General features: G+C 45.6%; 1 protein-coding gene across 2 annotated transcripts in view; it reads left to right on the top strand.

Annotated features, from left to right (window-relative positions):
• Window positions 1-15,000, top strand: part of ece2b (endothelin converting enzyme 2b) — a 27,431-nt gene that overhangs the window by 1,894 nt on the left and 10,537 nt on the right. For both annotated transcript variants that reach the window (XM_073487309.1, XM_073487307.1), the window contains exons 2-8: window positions 9,616-9,702; window positions 10,755-10,890; window positions 11,461-11,676; window positions 12,805-12,929; window positions 14,087-14,233; window positions 14,701-14,766; window positions 14,888-15,000. The exon at window positions 14,888-15,000 is cut by the window's right edge and continues 76 nt beyond it. In XM_073487309.1, coding sequence (XP_073343410.1) covers window positions 9,616-9,702; window positions 10,755-10,890; window positions 11,461-11,676; window positions 12,805-12,929; window positions 14,087-14,233; window positions 14,701-14,766; window positions 14,888-15,000 — 890 coding nt within the window. The remainder of the gene's footprint in view (window positions 1-9,615; window positions 9,703-10,754; window positions 10,891-11,460; window positions 11,677-12,804; window positions 12,930-14,086; window positions 14,234-14,700; window positions 14,767-14,887) is intronic.

The raw sequence follows: 15,000 nt of genomic DNA, 5'->3' as shown, positions 1-15,000 counted from the left end.
AGATCTAATCTTTATATGTGAGAAGCAACATCCTGCTTCAGTTCACATCAGTGAGCTTTTAGCATCTGGAGGGAAAGTTGTGACTGATCAGCTCGTGTTTGTCCGGTGAGGACGTGTTGCTGATGTTTCCAACAAACCAGAGAAAGTTTCCTCAAAGTGACGCTGAGTTTCATCCGGTCGTCTGTCGATGTCGCTTCAGGAGAGTCAGGAAACATTACCTCGTCTGCAACATACTGTACGTTAGCTGTAAGCTAGCAAATGTTTGAATTCAGGTCAACTCTGAGTGAACTCAGCACTCAGCAGAGACTCTGGTTCTGGTTCTGGTTCTCTGTCTCCTCTCTGTAACGTTACGTTCATGAAGTAAAGTCCATTTCCCCTCCAGCTCCAGTCAGCAGTCAACAGTACAGAACCTGGAGGTCACCTCCGGATCACTGCTGCAGTCAGGCTGATAAACAGGAGTGAAGATAAATCTACTTTTTAATCCCAGAAGTGAAAACTTAATCTCTGAGCTCTGCTCCCGTCGGATCAGAACAGAACCTGATGAGACTCCAGGTGTCTGAGGCAGAGCTCACATATTGTGACACCTTTACAATGTTTGTTTAGTCCAAAGCTCAACATTATTACAAATGTATTCTATCATTGTAACTTTATTTAAATGACTTCACGATTTATCAAAATAGTTGTGAATTAATTTTCTGTCAATTTATTATTCAACTGTTCTCGTTTAACTGTTGAAAAGAAAACGTCATATTTTATAAACTCTTCATGTTTCCTGGGTAAAGGAAAAGGAAAGAAAAGGAAAATGAAAATGAAAACACTTAATTCAGGTATAAGTACCTCAGATGTGTACTGTGTGATGTGTTACAGTACTTGAAAGTACAGCTAACAGCTAATGCTAACCCCTAACGCTCAGACCAGAGGGTTGAAGCTGATTGGTTGCCTGACTGATCAATCAGTCGACTGTTTTTATTTGTTAAATCTTTGTTTGTGTTTGATGGAGCCTGAGGGTTTTCTGCGCCCTGAGCTCGTCTCTTCAGGCTGTTCCTCGTGAAGTCAGCAGGAATGTGGATCAACCTGTCGAGTTACCTGAACCCACAGAACCGGACCGTTCTGTCGGCCGGTAGCACTTTACTTTAAATGTCTGTAACTTCCTCATAACTTTCCTGCAAGTTTCCTGGAAAGGGCTCAGTGATTAGGACTCATTTCCTCAAAAGAACAAATCTCCATTTAAACCCAAATAAAACACAGAACCTGGAGCAGCAGAACCACTGTAGTAAAAATCAAGTGTCGGACTTTGATTCTTTAGATCGGGCTGTTAAAGATAACGTGTGTCGAGTCGAGATCTGAAATATTCTGGTTTATGTTAATTTAAAGGAAAAGTGTGTATTTTATGTAATTAAGGCGTATTATTTGATGACAGACACAACCACTGAATATATTATTACATATTTATGAATATTCCAGGTTTTATTTCAGTAAAAACAATATTTCCGATGACGTTAGCGGAGGTGTTTGTTCACTCGTCACGTTGTGTCGCCTGATCAGATGTGAGTGTGAACAGCTGCTGTCTGTCAGCTGATCGTCATACATCCACACTGTAGACATCAGCGCACACAAGCTGTTAGAAAGAAGCCTTTATGTTCTCCTCTGCTGCAGAAACACTCCTTTATCTGAAGTACAGATCACTCAGAGGACATGGAGCTGTAAACAAAGCGCTCGCACAGAGCAGATGATGAACATCACACACCGGCAGGGCTCGTCTGAACTGTCCCGCACAGCCTCGTTAAAACAAACAGGAGCGTGAAAACAAAATCAAACTACCTCAGAACTGACCTTCAGCACGGCGCTTGAGGAAACAAAGACTGACTCCACCAACATTTTCAGGATTTAAAGCTCCTGTTGCTGAGCTCAGCGGTTCCCAACATGAGGGTCGAGGCCCCACACGGGGCCACAGCCACAGGAAACAGGAAGTAAGAATAAATTAAAAATCTGATGCACAGAATTCTGATTATTATCAGACGTCTTGACTTTTTGGACTAAGACGTTTGTTCTTGTTAAAGTGACGGTTGTGATCTGTTTGTCCCCGTCAGTCTGCGACCTGCAGCAGACGACCTGCAGCTCTCCACGTAGCACGTAGCACGTAGCACGTAGCACGTAGCATCGACAGGTAGACGTATTTCAGCCACCTGAAAACATCTTCATCTGTTTAAATGTACGTTATGTTTTGAACATGTTTGGAGCTTTGCGTTGTCAGACTGTGTGTGTGTGTGTGTGTGTGTGTGTGTGTGTGTGTGTGTGTGTGTGTGTGTGTGTGGGGTTGGGCAGGGTTTACTGTTTCCTGTCTGCAGCTCTGTGACTTCCTGTCTTAAGACGCCCAGTTTCCATCTGAGCAACAAAACAAACCAGAGATCCCCTGACCTCCAACACCACCAACACCACCACCACCTCCAACACCTCCACCACCTCCAACACCACCACCACCTCCAACACCTCCAACACCTCCACCACCTCCAACACCTCCACCACCTCCAACACCTCCACCACCTCCAACACCACCACCACCTCCAACACCTCCAACACCTCCAACACCACCAACACCACCAACACCGCAGACACCTCCACCAACACCACCATCACCACCACCAACACCGCAGACACCTCCACCACCTCCACCACCTCCACCACCTCCAACACCTCCACCACCTCCAACACCTCCAACACCTCCAACACCTCCAACACCACCAACACCGCAGACACCTCCACCAACACCACCATCACCACCACCAACACCTCCAACACCACCAACACCGCAGACACCTCCACCAACACCACCATCACCACCACCAACACCACCTCCAACACCACCAACACCTCCACCACCTCCAACACCACCAACACCACCAACACCACCAACACCACTAATACAACCTACACCAACACCACAGACACCTCCACCAACACCACCACCAACACCAACACCACCACTGCTACTGTTTATATCTGACCATCATCGTCATGTTTATCGTCTTCATCAGTTTTCGTCTGAACAGATTCTGATCCTTGTCTTTAAAAACTGTTTTTTATCTACTTCACCTTCTTCACCTTCTTCATCTTCATCATCATCATCATCATCATCTTCATCACCTCTCTTCTCTGGAAGCTTCAGTCAAACTCAGACTGGTTTTTGCTGGTTTAGTGTGTGTGTGTGTGTGTGTGTGTGTGTGTGTGTGTGTGTGTGTGTTCAGAGGTGGGGGAGGGGTGTCTTGTGTGTCGAGGGGGGGCCGGTGCTCGGGGTGGGTCAGAGGTCGCAGAGGAGCCGCAGGGCAGTGATGGTGTTGCCGTGGAGACAGGGGGCCGGTTGTCACGGTGACGGCCTGCAGGTGGAGCGGAGCAGCTGCTGCAGTTTGATGTGAGCTGACTCGATGTTTCTCTGTGACGCAGCAGAAACACTCAGAGTGTGAGGAGGAGGAGGAGGAGGGCTGTTGTTGTTGTTTACAGCCTCCGTCAGGTGTTTACTGTGTCGTCTTCATCGTCTTTTTCGCTCTTCATATTTACTGAAAGATTCCTTGTGGACGGTTTGACCTGAGTGACAGTAAAGACAGTACACATGGATGTAAAGGAAGCAGAAAATGTGATGTTTCAGATGTTTAATGTAAAAAAAATACAAACATGTTTGAAGGAAACACTCTGAGGTTTGGTGAGAAACATTGTGGACAACAACAAGTTACCTCCAGAGTCTTTCATGTCACAGACGTTACCCAGGAGCTCCACTGGTTGCTTGTACGTTGCAGAACGGATCTTCTACGGTTTTGTTCCATCGTCCGTCAACCTCCACCGGCTGCGTGTTGAGTGCAGCACTGCCGGACAGCTGGAGCTGCGAGAGCGAGGAGTTCCTGTGATAATTACAGAATCACGCGCGACTGCAGTTACACGTGTGTTATAAACACAACAACAAGTGTTCCCAACCGAAGGATTAAGAGAAGCTGGGTTTGTCTCTTTTTTTGAGATTTTTGTGCCGGCGTCGACACGGAGTGTTTTATTCTGAAATTTAACGGGATGTTGTGTTGTTGTTTCGGTGTGTGACTTCCTGTCTGCTCTGTGCTGCGTCGTGCTCCGACACCCGTCAGAAACAGAAGCCGTAAACGAGCGTGAAACCAGCGCCGCTGCTGTGGTGGATCTGGGACGGACCGAACACGGATCTGGTGGAATTTAGGGGTTAATGGATGTTCCTTTATATCGATGATAAAAATACTCTGATGTGTTTGTTTTGTTTTTGCCTAAAATATTTTGAGTTGCTTGATTTTTATCTTACTTTTGTTTTCAGTCCAGTCAGCGGTTTTAAATTTGGGAGCGATCTGTTCAAGTGAAGTCCAAACCAATCAGTTTGTGAATTCTTTGCGGGCTGGACGGGTCAGTACCATTTAAAACCAAAGCTGGACTTCATGGTTTCAGTGTTAGTGTTTGATTCAAACCTGATTTCTTTTTAGTTTCATATTTATTCTGATTATTATCGACCCAACATCTTCATCTCTGTCAGTGCTTTGGTTCATCGACGTCATGATGCATCTAAGAATCAGTGTTTTTCCCATTTCTGTGTTTTTTCTGCACTTTTTACAGTGTGTATTTATATATTGTGTGTGTGTGTGTGGTGTGTATATATATGGTGTGTGTGCATCAAACAGGTTTAGAAATAGAAACATAGTTTTAGTGTTTGTCTTTGAGGGTGGACTTTTCTCTCTTTTGATGGTGCTAGGCTAACAGTTTCCCCCTGCTTCCAGTCTTTGTGCTAAGCTAGGCTAACTGATAGAAACAGAGATGTTTTCCCCCTGAACATGTGAGTGTTTACTCAGCAGTCAGAGTACGGAGGCTGTGAGGGGACAAAAGAGCAGGTTTCACAGCCAGGACAGAGACAGACAGACAGGACAGAGACAGACAGACAGGACAGAGACAGACAGACAGACAGACAGGACAGAGACAGACAGACAGACAGGACAGAGAGACAGATGTTATATAAGCTGCAGTGAACTCCATTAGAGCTGAAAGGAGATGATTCACACACATTATCTAATTACACACACACACACACACACACACACACACACACACACACACAGTGACATCACCCTCTACAGAGAGATATAACACACACTCCCGTCTCCTGGCAACCTTGCTCGCCCACTCCCCCCTCTCTCCCCCTCTGTGTGCGTCATCAATTAAAGAGAACAGAGCCGAGAGAGAGACACTGACAGAGAGAGAGAGAGAGAGACAGGCAGACAGGCAGGCAGACAGGCAGACAGACAGGCAGGCAGACAGACAGACAGACAGGCAGACAGACAGACAGGCAGACAGACAGACAGACAGACAGGCAGGTTTCAGGGTCTTGAGGAAGGAAACTGTTGGAAGCCTTCAGTTTCCTGTTGGACCATCAGACAGCAGCAGCAGGATCAGAGACCGTCCCCCCTCCGGACCTCCGGACCTCCAGACCAGGACTGACCTGAGACGGACCTGCTGCTGCTGTCTGAGACGTTATCAGAGGGTCCAAACAGACGAGGTCATCACTGATGTTCTGAGATAAGTTCTGGCTCGGCCTTCAGCTGCTGGACGAGGTTCAGTCAGAGACGTCTGGAAACGTTCAGAGGTCGTGGTCCAGGTTTAAAGAAGGTTAATGAGGCTGAAACACAAACGCTTTCAAATTATTTGTTTTTTATCTTCACGTTCTCTGAAGAATCAACAACTTTAACTTTGAGTCTTTCCTGGACGATCTGTGGGAAGTCTCCTCCGTGCTGCAGGATCAGATCCTGCTGGAGAAACGCTGATCTGTGATGGAAAAATAACAGCTTCGGGCTGCAGCTAACGAATCTTTTCATTGTCGATTATTTTCTTGATTGATCAAGATCGAGGTGTTTCATCCTCAAACATCTTGTTTAGTCCACAACTCAAAGATCTTCAGTTTACTGTCTCAGAGGAGGAAAGAAACCAGAAAACATTCATATTTAACAAGCTGACAGCAGAGTTTGATCAGACCGATCTTAATCGATTACATGTGAGTTGGTGATTAATTAAACCATTAGTGTAAAAACTATACTGTTGTATTCAGTCTGTAAACATAGAGACCATTCTTTCAGTTCTGGAAACCAGAAGTTGAGACCTGGTTGTGGATTTCACAAGTAACAGTTGTTGTTGAGCTGCTTTGTTGTAAAAAAAAAAAAAAGAACTGTACACGCTATATAGATATAAACTGTTAAAGTGTAACGAACATGAAGACCTCAGCAGGAGGATGTCCACAGTGTCCACATACTTTTGGCCAGATGTTAGCAGCTGAGAGGAAACTGAGAGGTGAAGAGGTCACCAGAACCACGAGACATCAGCGTCCTCAGGCCTTTTAGCTGTGATGCTAACATGCTAACACTTTGCAGCAGTAACCTGCACTGCAGTGGTTTCCATGGTAACCGAACGCAAGTATACGCAGCGTCGGCGTGGCGACGCTGTGCAGCTGTTTGGGTTTATGAGCGAGTGTTTGTGTCTGATCCAGGACCAGCAGGGCGGAGCGCTGCATGTTTATATTACAGCCACACAATGGGCGAGGGAGGGGGGGCGAGAGACATAGACACACACTGCAGAGAGAGAGAGAGAGAGAGAGAGAGAGAGGAGCGGAGTGTAAACAGAGGAAGTGCAGATTTATTTGATCACAGTTAAATATCTCCTCATGCTGAGCCTCGACGCTGGTCAGGCTGCAGGCTGCTGCTCTGTGTCGCTACATGCTTATTACAGGTGTTCACACACATCACCAGGTGTTCACACACATCGCCAGGTGTTCACACACATCGTCAGGTGTTCACACACATCGCCAGGTGTTCACACACATCGTCAGGTGTTCACACACATCACCAGGTGTTCACACACATCGCCAGGTGTTCACACATCGTCAGGTGTTCACACACATCGCCAGGTGTTCACACACATCACCAGGTGTGACACACTCTGCTGCGGTGTGTGTGTGTCAAACAGTTTTGGTACTATTGGATCTTTAGCGGTGGTGGAAGGTGGATTTTTCTCTGTTCTGATGGCGCTAAGCTAGCAGTTTCCCTTAGTTTCCAGTCTTTGTGCTAAGCTAGGCTAACCGATATCGACCCTGTCATTTTGTTTTGACGACACGGTGTTTTCTTCTTTTTTTTAATAAACAATTCGTTCAACATTCAGTGAAATCTTCTTCCTCTCTTTCCTGCGGGAGTTAGCTTAGCTTAGCATAAAGACTGGAAACAGCTAGCCTTGGGGCAGCTCTAAATGTCGCTGATTGACATGTTGTGTCTTGTTTGTCACAGTTCTGTTTGGGTTTGTGTTGGACCGTTTCTGCAGAATCTGAAGTTTTCAGACGAAGATAATTTGATGTCAGACGAGGATGATTCAGCTCGTTGTTAACGATGGCGGTTACTTCTGAGTTACTTCTCTTCATGTTCACATCAGAAAAAATTAAATATATCATTTTCTGAGGGCTCAACTGTAAAAACCCGACTTTTAAAAACATTTTCTTCTGTTTTTATTCAGTTTGATTTACACGTGTAGCTGAGACAGAGAGGTTACTTATCATCTTATTTTGGCGGAGTCCACAGCAGCATCACTGTTTCCTGCGTTTGACAGCTGAGAGCATCAGAACCGGTCGAGTTGTGAAAGCTGATATCAGACGTGTGAGCAGACTGAAGCTTTACCGTCCCAGAGGAGCGTTCAGGCTGACAAACAGCAGCCGATGAATAATTAATAACGTATAGCGATCGATAGACACAACAGTGACGTACGCCGCCGGGCTCACACCGCTGATGTCCTCATTTATACTTTATTTAAACCAGAGAGCATCGACAGGCTGCAGCTCGACTCTGACACAGAGCTACACAGAGCTAAATGCTAACATGCAGATATTCACCATGTTCACCATGTGACTTTCGCCTGTTAGCATGCTAACATTTGGGTTTATCCACACCAGCTCATCCAGAACTCAGAACTTGACAGTTCATGTAAAAACACACGGCACTCAGCCTCGGCAGCGGGTCGGGCTGAAACCCTGAGGATCGTTTACAACATGTGTTCATGTAAATAGCTGCTGCTGAATGTTTACAGTTTATAGCCATTAAAAACAATAAATCAGTTTTCATTTGGTGAAAGTGTTTCCTGCGACTCGGCGGCTGTAACGTCACCTGTGGTTTCATCTCACCTGTAGATTTGTGTTCTGTGTTGACTTCGAGTGTTTCAGCCGGTTCTTCGTCTGGACTTCAGGTTCCAGCGTGTGATGGTTCGGTTCGGTTCAGATGATGTCATCTTGTTCTCTGTGGACTAAATGCTGAAGGAGATGTTCTGCTCATCTTCAGGTTCATCATTTTAGTTTGGGTCACTGCTTTAAAGGAGCAGTCTGTAATTTAAAGGAGCGGTCTGTAGTTTAAAGGAGCAGTCTGTGGATTAAAGGAGCAGTCTGTAATTTAAAGGAGCAGTCTGTAGTTTAAAGGAGCAGTCTGTGGTTTAAATGAGCAGTCTGTGGATTAAAGGAGCAGACTGTAGTTTAAAGGAGCAGTCTGTAGTGAAGAAATGTTAATGAGCAGAGAAATATCTTCATTGGCTGAAACAAACTAAATCAACAACCTCTCTTTGTTTTCAAACTGAATAAACAAACTGACCTTAAAGGACAACACAATTTATACTGTTTTACTTTGTTTATATGTGGCGGACCCTGCCACCTCTCTAGCTTCAAACAGTGTTCTGGGACCTTTTTTTCCTCTGAGAACAACTTGTTTATTCACTGATGGAAAATATTTGTATTATTACCTCATTAATAATGTAAATATTAATATTCTGAGTTTGAATTTCCTCTCCAAAAACTACGTAGTGCTCCTTTAACGGTTTTGGCTCACACACGCCTGAGCCAGCACAGCTAACAACAACAGAGCAGCTGTGCTAAATCATTTCTTACGTGCAAAACTAGACCAAAATAAATTAAACAAATGTGTGACTCTGTGATGTCACAAAGTCACAGAATTAAAGGCGGGACTACTGACGAGGCGTTCAGGAGCAGAGTTTTCTGTAGGAGAGAGGAGCTTCTTAGTTGGTTGGTTGGTGAAGACTTTGAGCTTTTTAACTTTAAAGATCTTTTACATGAACAGGAACATATGAAACACTGAAGGAATGAAAGAAAATGAAAATGTAGAAATGTGTCTGAGAGCTGCCAAATATTTAGATAATTGATTAAATTGAAAATTTTAACAAAAACCTTAAACATGGTCTGGTTCCAGCTTCTTAAATGTGACGATCTGCTGCTTTTCTTTGTCATTTCTGACAGTAACTGAAGATGTTTTGAGGTTTTGGACTGTTGAAGACGCCACTTTGACATTTTCAGACTTAAGAATTGACGGATTAATTGTCAGCTGCAGCCGTAGTTACAGTTCTGACACTCAGGTGTTGTTCATGTTCTGCTCAGTCCATCATCTCTAAGCACCTCCTGCTCAGGGTGGTGGAGGTCTGGCGCCTGTTCACCGTCTCTCCCTCCTGCAGATTAGATTTGTGCAGACAGTTTTATAATTTATCTGCATTACTGAGGGCGTTATTGACGTTAATCTCTCTCTCTCTCTGCAGATGTCCAGCTACAAGCGAGCTACGTTGGAGGAGGATGAAGTGTCGGACGCTCCAGCTGAGGCGGCCTCGTCTCCTGACAGAGTGGAGGTCAGCGAATGCAACACACACACAAAGAGACAGAGCAGATGAAAGTTTGTGAGCGAGGACAGTGAGAGAGTTTTACAAATGTAAATCTCCCGTGGTTAACTGGTCCCAGGTGGACTCTGACAGATTTCAGTCCCAGGACAGAGTCGCAGAGCTCGCTCCTCGAGCCAGACCCTGGGGGGCTCAGACTGAAAACACAAAATGGGGCCACCACCGTGTGGGTCCAGCAGCCACAAAGGGAGGCCCAGCGGGGGGTCTGGAGCTCAGCCAGTCACAAACATTAGTTCAACAAATGTCAGCGCTCTGAAGGAGAAAACGAAGCAGCGCCGGGGGAAGAAAGTTCACTGATAATCTGCTGTAATGTCTGTCAGCTCGATCAGCGCTGCAGGAGGCTGCGTCAGTGTTTACAGTAGAAGAAGACATGAAGTCTGATCCCAGGAAGTCCGCTTGAGATTAATGTGTTTAAATGTTCATCAGACAGCAGAGCGCTCGCGGACAGGATGTCTCAACCCTGGAAACTGTCTCATCCTGATTGGCTGACGTCTTGTTGCCACAGAAGTTGATCCTGGTTCGACTTATTCGCTGAACGATCCAGAGTTGTTTTACTAAGAAAACAATGTTGGTTTTTACTCTCAGCTGAAAACTTCAGTCAACACTGAGGAACCAGAAACTGCAGTTCCTCTAACGGCCACTTGAGGCTCCAAAAGAAAGAGAAAGAGCCCATAATGTCAGAAATAAACATGTTTCCAGCTGGTTTCTGTGAATAATTTCTCATCACAGCTTTCATATAACTCACTGCTTTAAATGATACGAAGGCTAAAGATGCATTATTAGGGGTGTGGCCTCTTTGATTGGCAGCTAGCTGCCAGGTGTCTGCTGGGCTTCACCTCAGCTAGTTCATCAGTGATCTTCACCTCTGAGACACATAATCTAACAGACGGGAGGGGAGGGACAGACGAGTGACTCTGATTAAGAAGTGGATTTCTCTTCACTCTCACTTCTCAAGCTGTCAAAACAATACATGACGTCTGTCTCTGTCCCTCTGCGTGTCTCAGGTGGGTTTCAGGAAGGGAGGTGTGGACATCCTGGGCCGGAGGACTCAGCTGGAGGTTCTGCTGTCGGTCCTGCTGCTGGCCGCCCTCCTGGCTCTGCTGGCCTGTCTGCTGGTGCTGGGACTGGGCTTCAGCTCAGGTAACGACAGGAACACCTGCCTCCACCTGTCCTGTCCTCCCCTCTCGTCCTCGGTGTCCTCCTTCACCCCACCTTCCCTTTCCTCCTTCGTCTTCTTTTTTTGTTCTCTGCCTCTCTTTCCTTTCCTACCCCACCTATCCTTCCCTGCCTCTCCTTGTTTTATTGTTTGTTTCCTTTCTGTTCCTTTCCTGCCCTCACCCATCCTTCCTCACCTCCTCCTCCCCTCTCCTGTCAGGCCTCCTCTTGCTCTCACTGTCTTTGCTTCACCTCCTTTACTTTCCAGCCTCCTGTTTCCTTTCCTTCCTTCCTACATCCTCCTCTTCTCTTCTTTCCTTTCACCCTTCTTCTCTCCTTCTCTGCCTCCTGTTTCCTTTCCTTCTCTATACCTCATCCTTTCCTATCCTGCCTCCACCCATCCTCTCCTGCCTCACCCTTTAACTCCCTCCATCCTTCTTCACTCCTCTTTCCTTTATATTTTCCTTTCCTACCTCCTCCCTTCCTTCTCTAACATTATATATCAGACACTCCTCTGGTTCACCCTCAGTTCTTCTATCCCATGATGCTTTGCAGACAGCGGCCATGGCCTGTGCCTGTCCGAGGCGTGCGTCACGGTGGCGAGTCAGATGGTGGAGGCGATGGACCGCAGCGCCGACCCGTGTCACGACTTCTACCAGTTCGCCTGCGGAGGCTGGATGAGGAAGAACCCGCTGCCCGACGGACGGTCGCGATGGTCGACGTTCAACAGCATCTGGGAGCAGAACCAGGCGCTGCTCAAACACCTGCTGGGTGAGACGGGTGGAGAGGGAGACGGGTGGAGAGAGAGAGAGAGAGAGAGACAGGTAGAGAGAGAGACAGGTGGAGAGGGAGAGACAGGTGGAGAGAGAGAGACAGAGAGAGAGACAGGTGGAGAGGGAGACGGGTGGAGAGGGAGAGAGAGAGAGACACAGGTAGAGAGAGAGACAGGTAGAGAGAGGGAGACAGGTGGAGAAATGTTTATTTTATTTGAACCAGAATTTACTCGATTCCTTATATTACTGATGTATGTGTGTGTTGTGTGCTGTGTGTATGTGTGCTGTGTGGTGTGTTGTGTGTGTTGTGTGCTGTGTGTTGTGTGGTGTGTGTATGTGTGTGCTGTGTGTTGTGTTGTGCTGTGTGTTGTGTGTGGTGTGTGTAAGTGTGCTGTGTGTTGTGTGGTGTGTGGTGTGTGGTGTGTGTAAGTGTGCTGTGTGGGTCAGCAGGGTCATGAGAGGAGAGGCTGAGGAGGAAGGGAGTGGGCAGGAGAGGAAAATGACGGCAGGAAAAGAAATGAGGAGACAGGGGAGTTAAGGAGGTAGAGGAGGAAGGGCGGAGGCAGGAAAGGAAACGGGGCAGAGAAGGAGAGGAGAAGAAGAAGAAGGAGGAGAAGAAGGAGAGCCAGCGAGAAATGTTTATGTCTAACAGCTGTCTCTATGTGAACCTGACGTCTCAGCTGAAACATTTGTCAGTGCTAATTTAATAGACGATGTCCTGGATGTTTGTTTCCTGCAGCTCAGTCTGTAAAGTTCAGACATTTTAAATGAAACATTACAGTTAATGTGTTGAAATGATGTCTTGGACCAAATCTAACTTCCCGGTGACTTTGGAGAAACACTACAAACTAATCTTATTGTCAACAAATTATAAAAATATTGACACTGTTAACTTTTCTTACGTGATGAAATATCAAACATGCTGCAAACTGCAGCAGCAAAAACAAAATCTAAACAAGTTTAAGATCCCTTTTGGCTGGAAGTGGGTTACAGATAGTCGACTAAATTGCGGCTGTATCTGGCCGAGACGTCAGAGTGACGTGTTTGGCTCGCTGGGAACAGAAGAGGAAGTGAAGAAGTGAGGAGGAAATATTCACCTCTGACAGTTTGTCTCCATTATTTTTAGAGAACGGCACTTTTAACGGCAGCAGCGAGGCGGAGAGGAAGACTCAGTCCTACTACCTGTCCTGTCTCAACACACAGAGGATCGAGGAGCTGGGATCTCAGCCTCTCATCGACCTCATCGCCAAGGTAACCAGGCGTACACTTCATCACCGCGGTAACCAAACAGCATCACGCGGAGCGACTCCAACAAAGACCTCTGAGTTAATGTCAGTTCAGAGGGCTCGCTGACAGCTTTAAGAAAGATTAAATGAGTTCAGATTGAAGCCAGCGAGAGTTTAATCAGGCTGAAGACATTTTATACAAAACGTAACACACTCGTTTAAAACGGGGTGTAAGGACAGTTTGGTGTTTGTAGTCACTTCTTATTTTCAAACTTGTTTGGTTATTCCATATGCACAAATAAAATCACATTTCATTTACATTTTGTGGGGGCATTTTTGGCTTTTATTTTGACAGCTTACAGTAGAGAGGAGCTTTGTTTGTCCCTAACAAGGCTTTTATTGTGAAACATTATCAGGAACTTGCATTGTCACTGCTGCCATCTTGTCTCCAGTTTCACTCAGCTGAAGTCTGACTTTATTTATCATTTTGATGTTAAATGTTAGAAGAAGAAAAGTAACGTTGAATTGTTGTTGTGAGAAATGAAAGCATGATGTGTCACAGTTGCCCTGATGGACTGTAGCGCTGCACTTATTCATTGTGTTCCTGTAGGCAGCGTCTGAGTCTCGTGCAGCATCTAGTGGTGAGGTTCTGTATAACCGGTCCGGTTATTATGCCTCATATGAAACCGAAATGCAGCTGTAAACATTATTTTCCCTGCAGCACCCCCATCAGGACAAACTTCACAATCTATTTTATAATTTTTCCTGTTAATACATTCTGCGTCATAACATTTCATAAAAGACAATGTTCTCCAGTTAAGTTTTTAATACAGCAACGTTTAGCCTGAGAAAAAACATTTTGACGAATGAAGCTGGTGAAATTAATGTATTATGAAATATGAAGTACTCATTCATATAATTGGAGGTGAGGTTTTCGAATTTAAGAGCATCAGAATCATCTTACAGATCACGTGTGAACTTGAGGATGAAAACAATTAAAAACAGTCTATAATAAATAAGCGAGTATCATCAGCAAACAGGCAAATAATTGTATGACTCCTTGTTTTTAAAGATATGTAACTGCTATAGTTCGGTCATATTTACAACAAAGTTTGATCTGTACTGTTCAGACTCTAACAGTGTAAGTGTTGATGAACACCCGGACTCTGTTTCTGGCTGTAGATCGGGGGCTGGAACATGACAGGTCCCTGGGAGAAGGACAACTTCATGGAGGTTTTGAAGGTGGTTTCTGGTCCATACAGAGCTCAGCCTTTCTTCAGTGTCGGAGTCAGCGCTGATCCCAAAAACTCCAACAGCAATGTCATCCAGGTAAACCAGAACCAGATCCGGACGGTGAACCAGACTGAGCCAGACCACAAGGAGTTTACAAAGAACTAAAGATAATTAACTAATGTCCAAAAACATTTGACTTGCAATCAACAATCCAACCTTTCATGATTAGAGCAGACTGAAACAGCAATGAGAATTTCTTAAAATGTTCTGAGTCAAGGGTATACAATGATAATACCACGACAACTGGGCAACTCCACCTGCTGATGGCCTGAATTTCTTCAGGTTTTTGACCCGATTCTGATTAAACAAGACGTATAAAGACATCAACTCGGACTCTGACATTTAACAGTGTGATGTTTTGTAGACTAAACTAGACTTGGTGCTCTGAGCTGATTGGTCCACAGGGTACTCAGGTGTTTTAGAAGCAGTGTGTTCACGTGTCAAGAGTTTGTTAGATGATCTGTGATTGTGATTAACTGATCTATTTTCTCTCTTCTTGCCAGGTGGACCAATCAGGGCTCTTCCTGCCGTCCAGGGACTATTACCTCAACAAAACAGCCAATGAGAAGGTGAGAAATCTAAAAGCTGGATGTGTGTGTTGTCAAGTTGACTTTATTAAAGTATCCAGACGATTTGAAGCTTCAGAGTGTCGACTCGATGAGAGAAATGAGACATGTGACTGTGCTCCAGGTGCTGGTGGCGTACCTGGAGTACATGGTGGAGCTGGGGATGCTGCTGGGCGGAGAGAGGAGCTCCACTCAGCTTCAGATGCAGCAGATTCTCGAGTTTGAGACAGCACTTGC

Source organism: Pagrus major, chromosome 2 (assembly GCF_040436345.1).
Source record: "Pagrus major chromosome 2, Pma_NU_1.0".
Lineage (NCBI taxonomy): Eukaryota > Metazoa > Chordata > Actinopteri > Spariformes > Sparidae > Pagrus > Pagrus major.
Note: the sequence above shows the minus strand (reverse complement) of the source record. Positions and strands in the feature narration are given on the sequence as shown.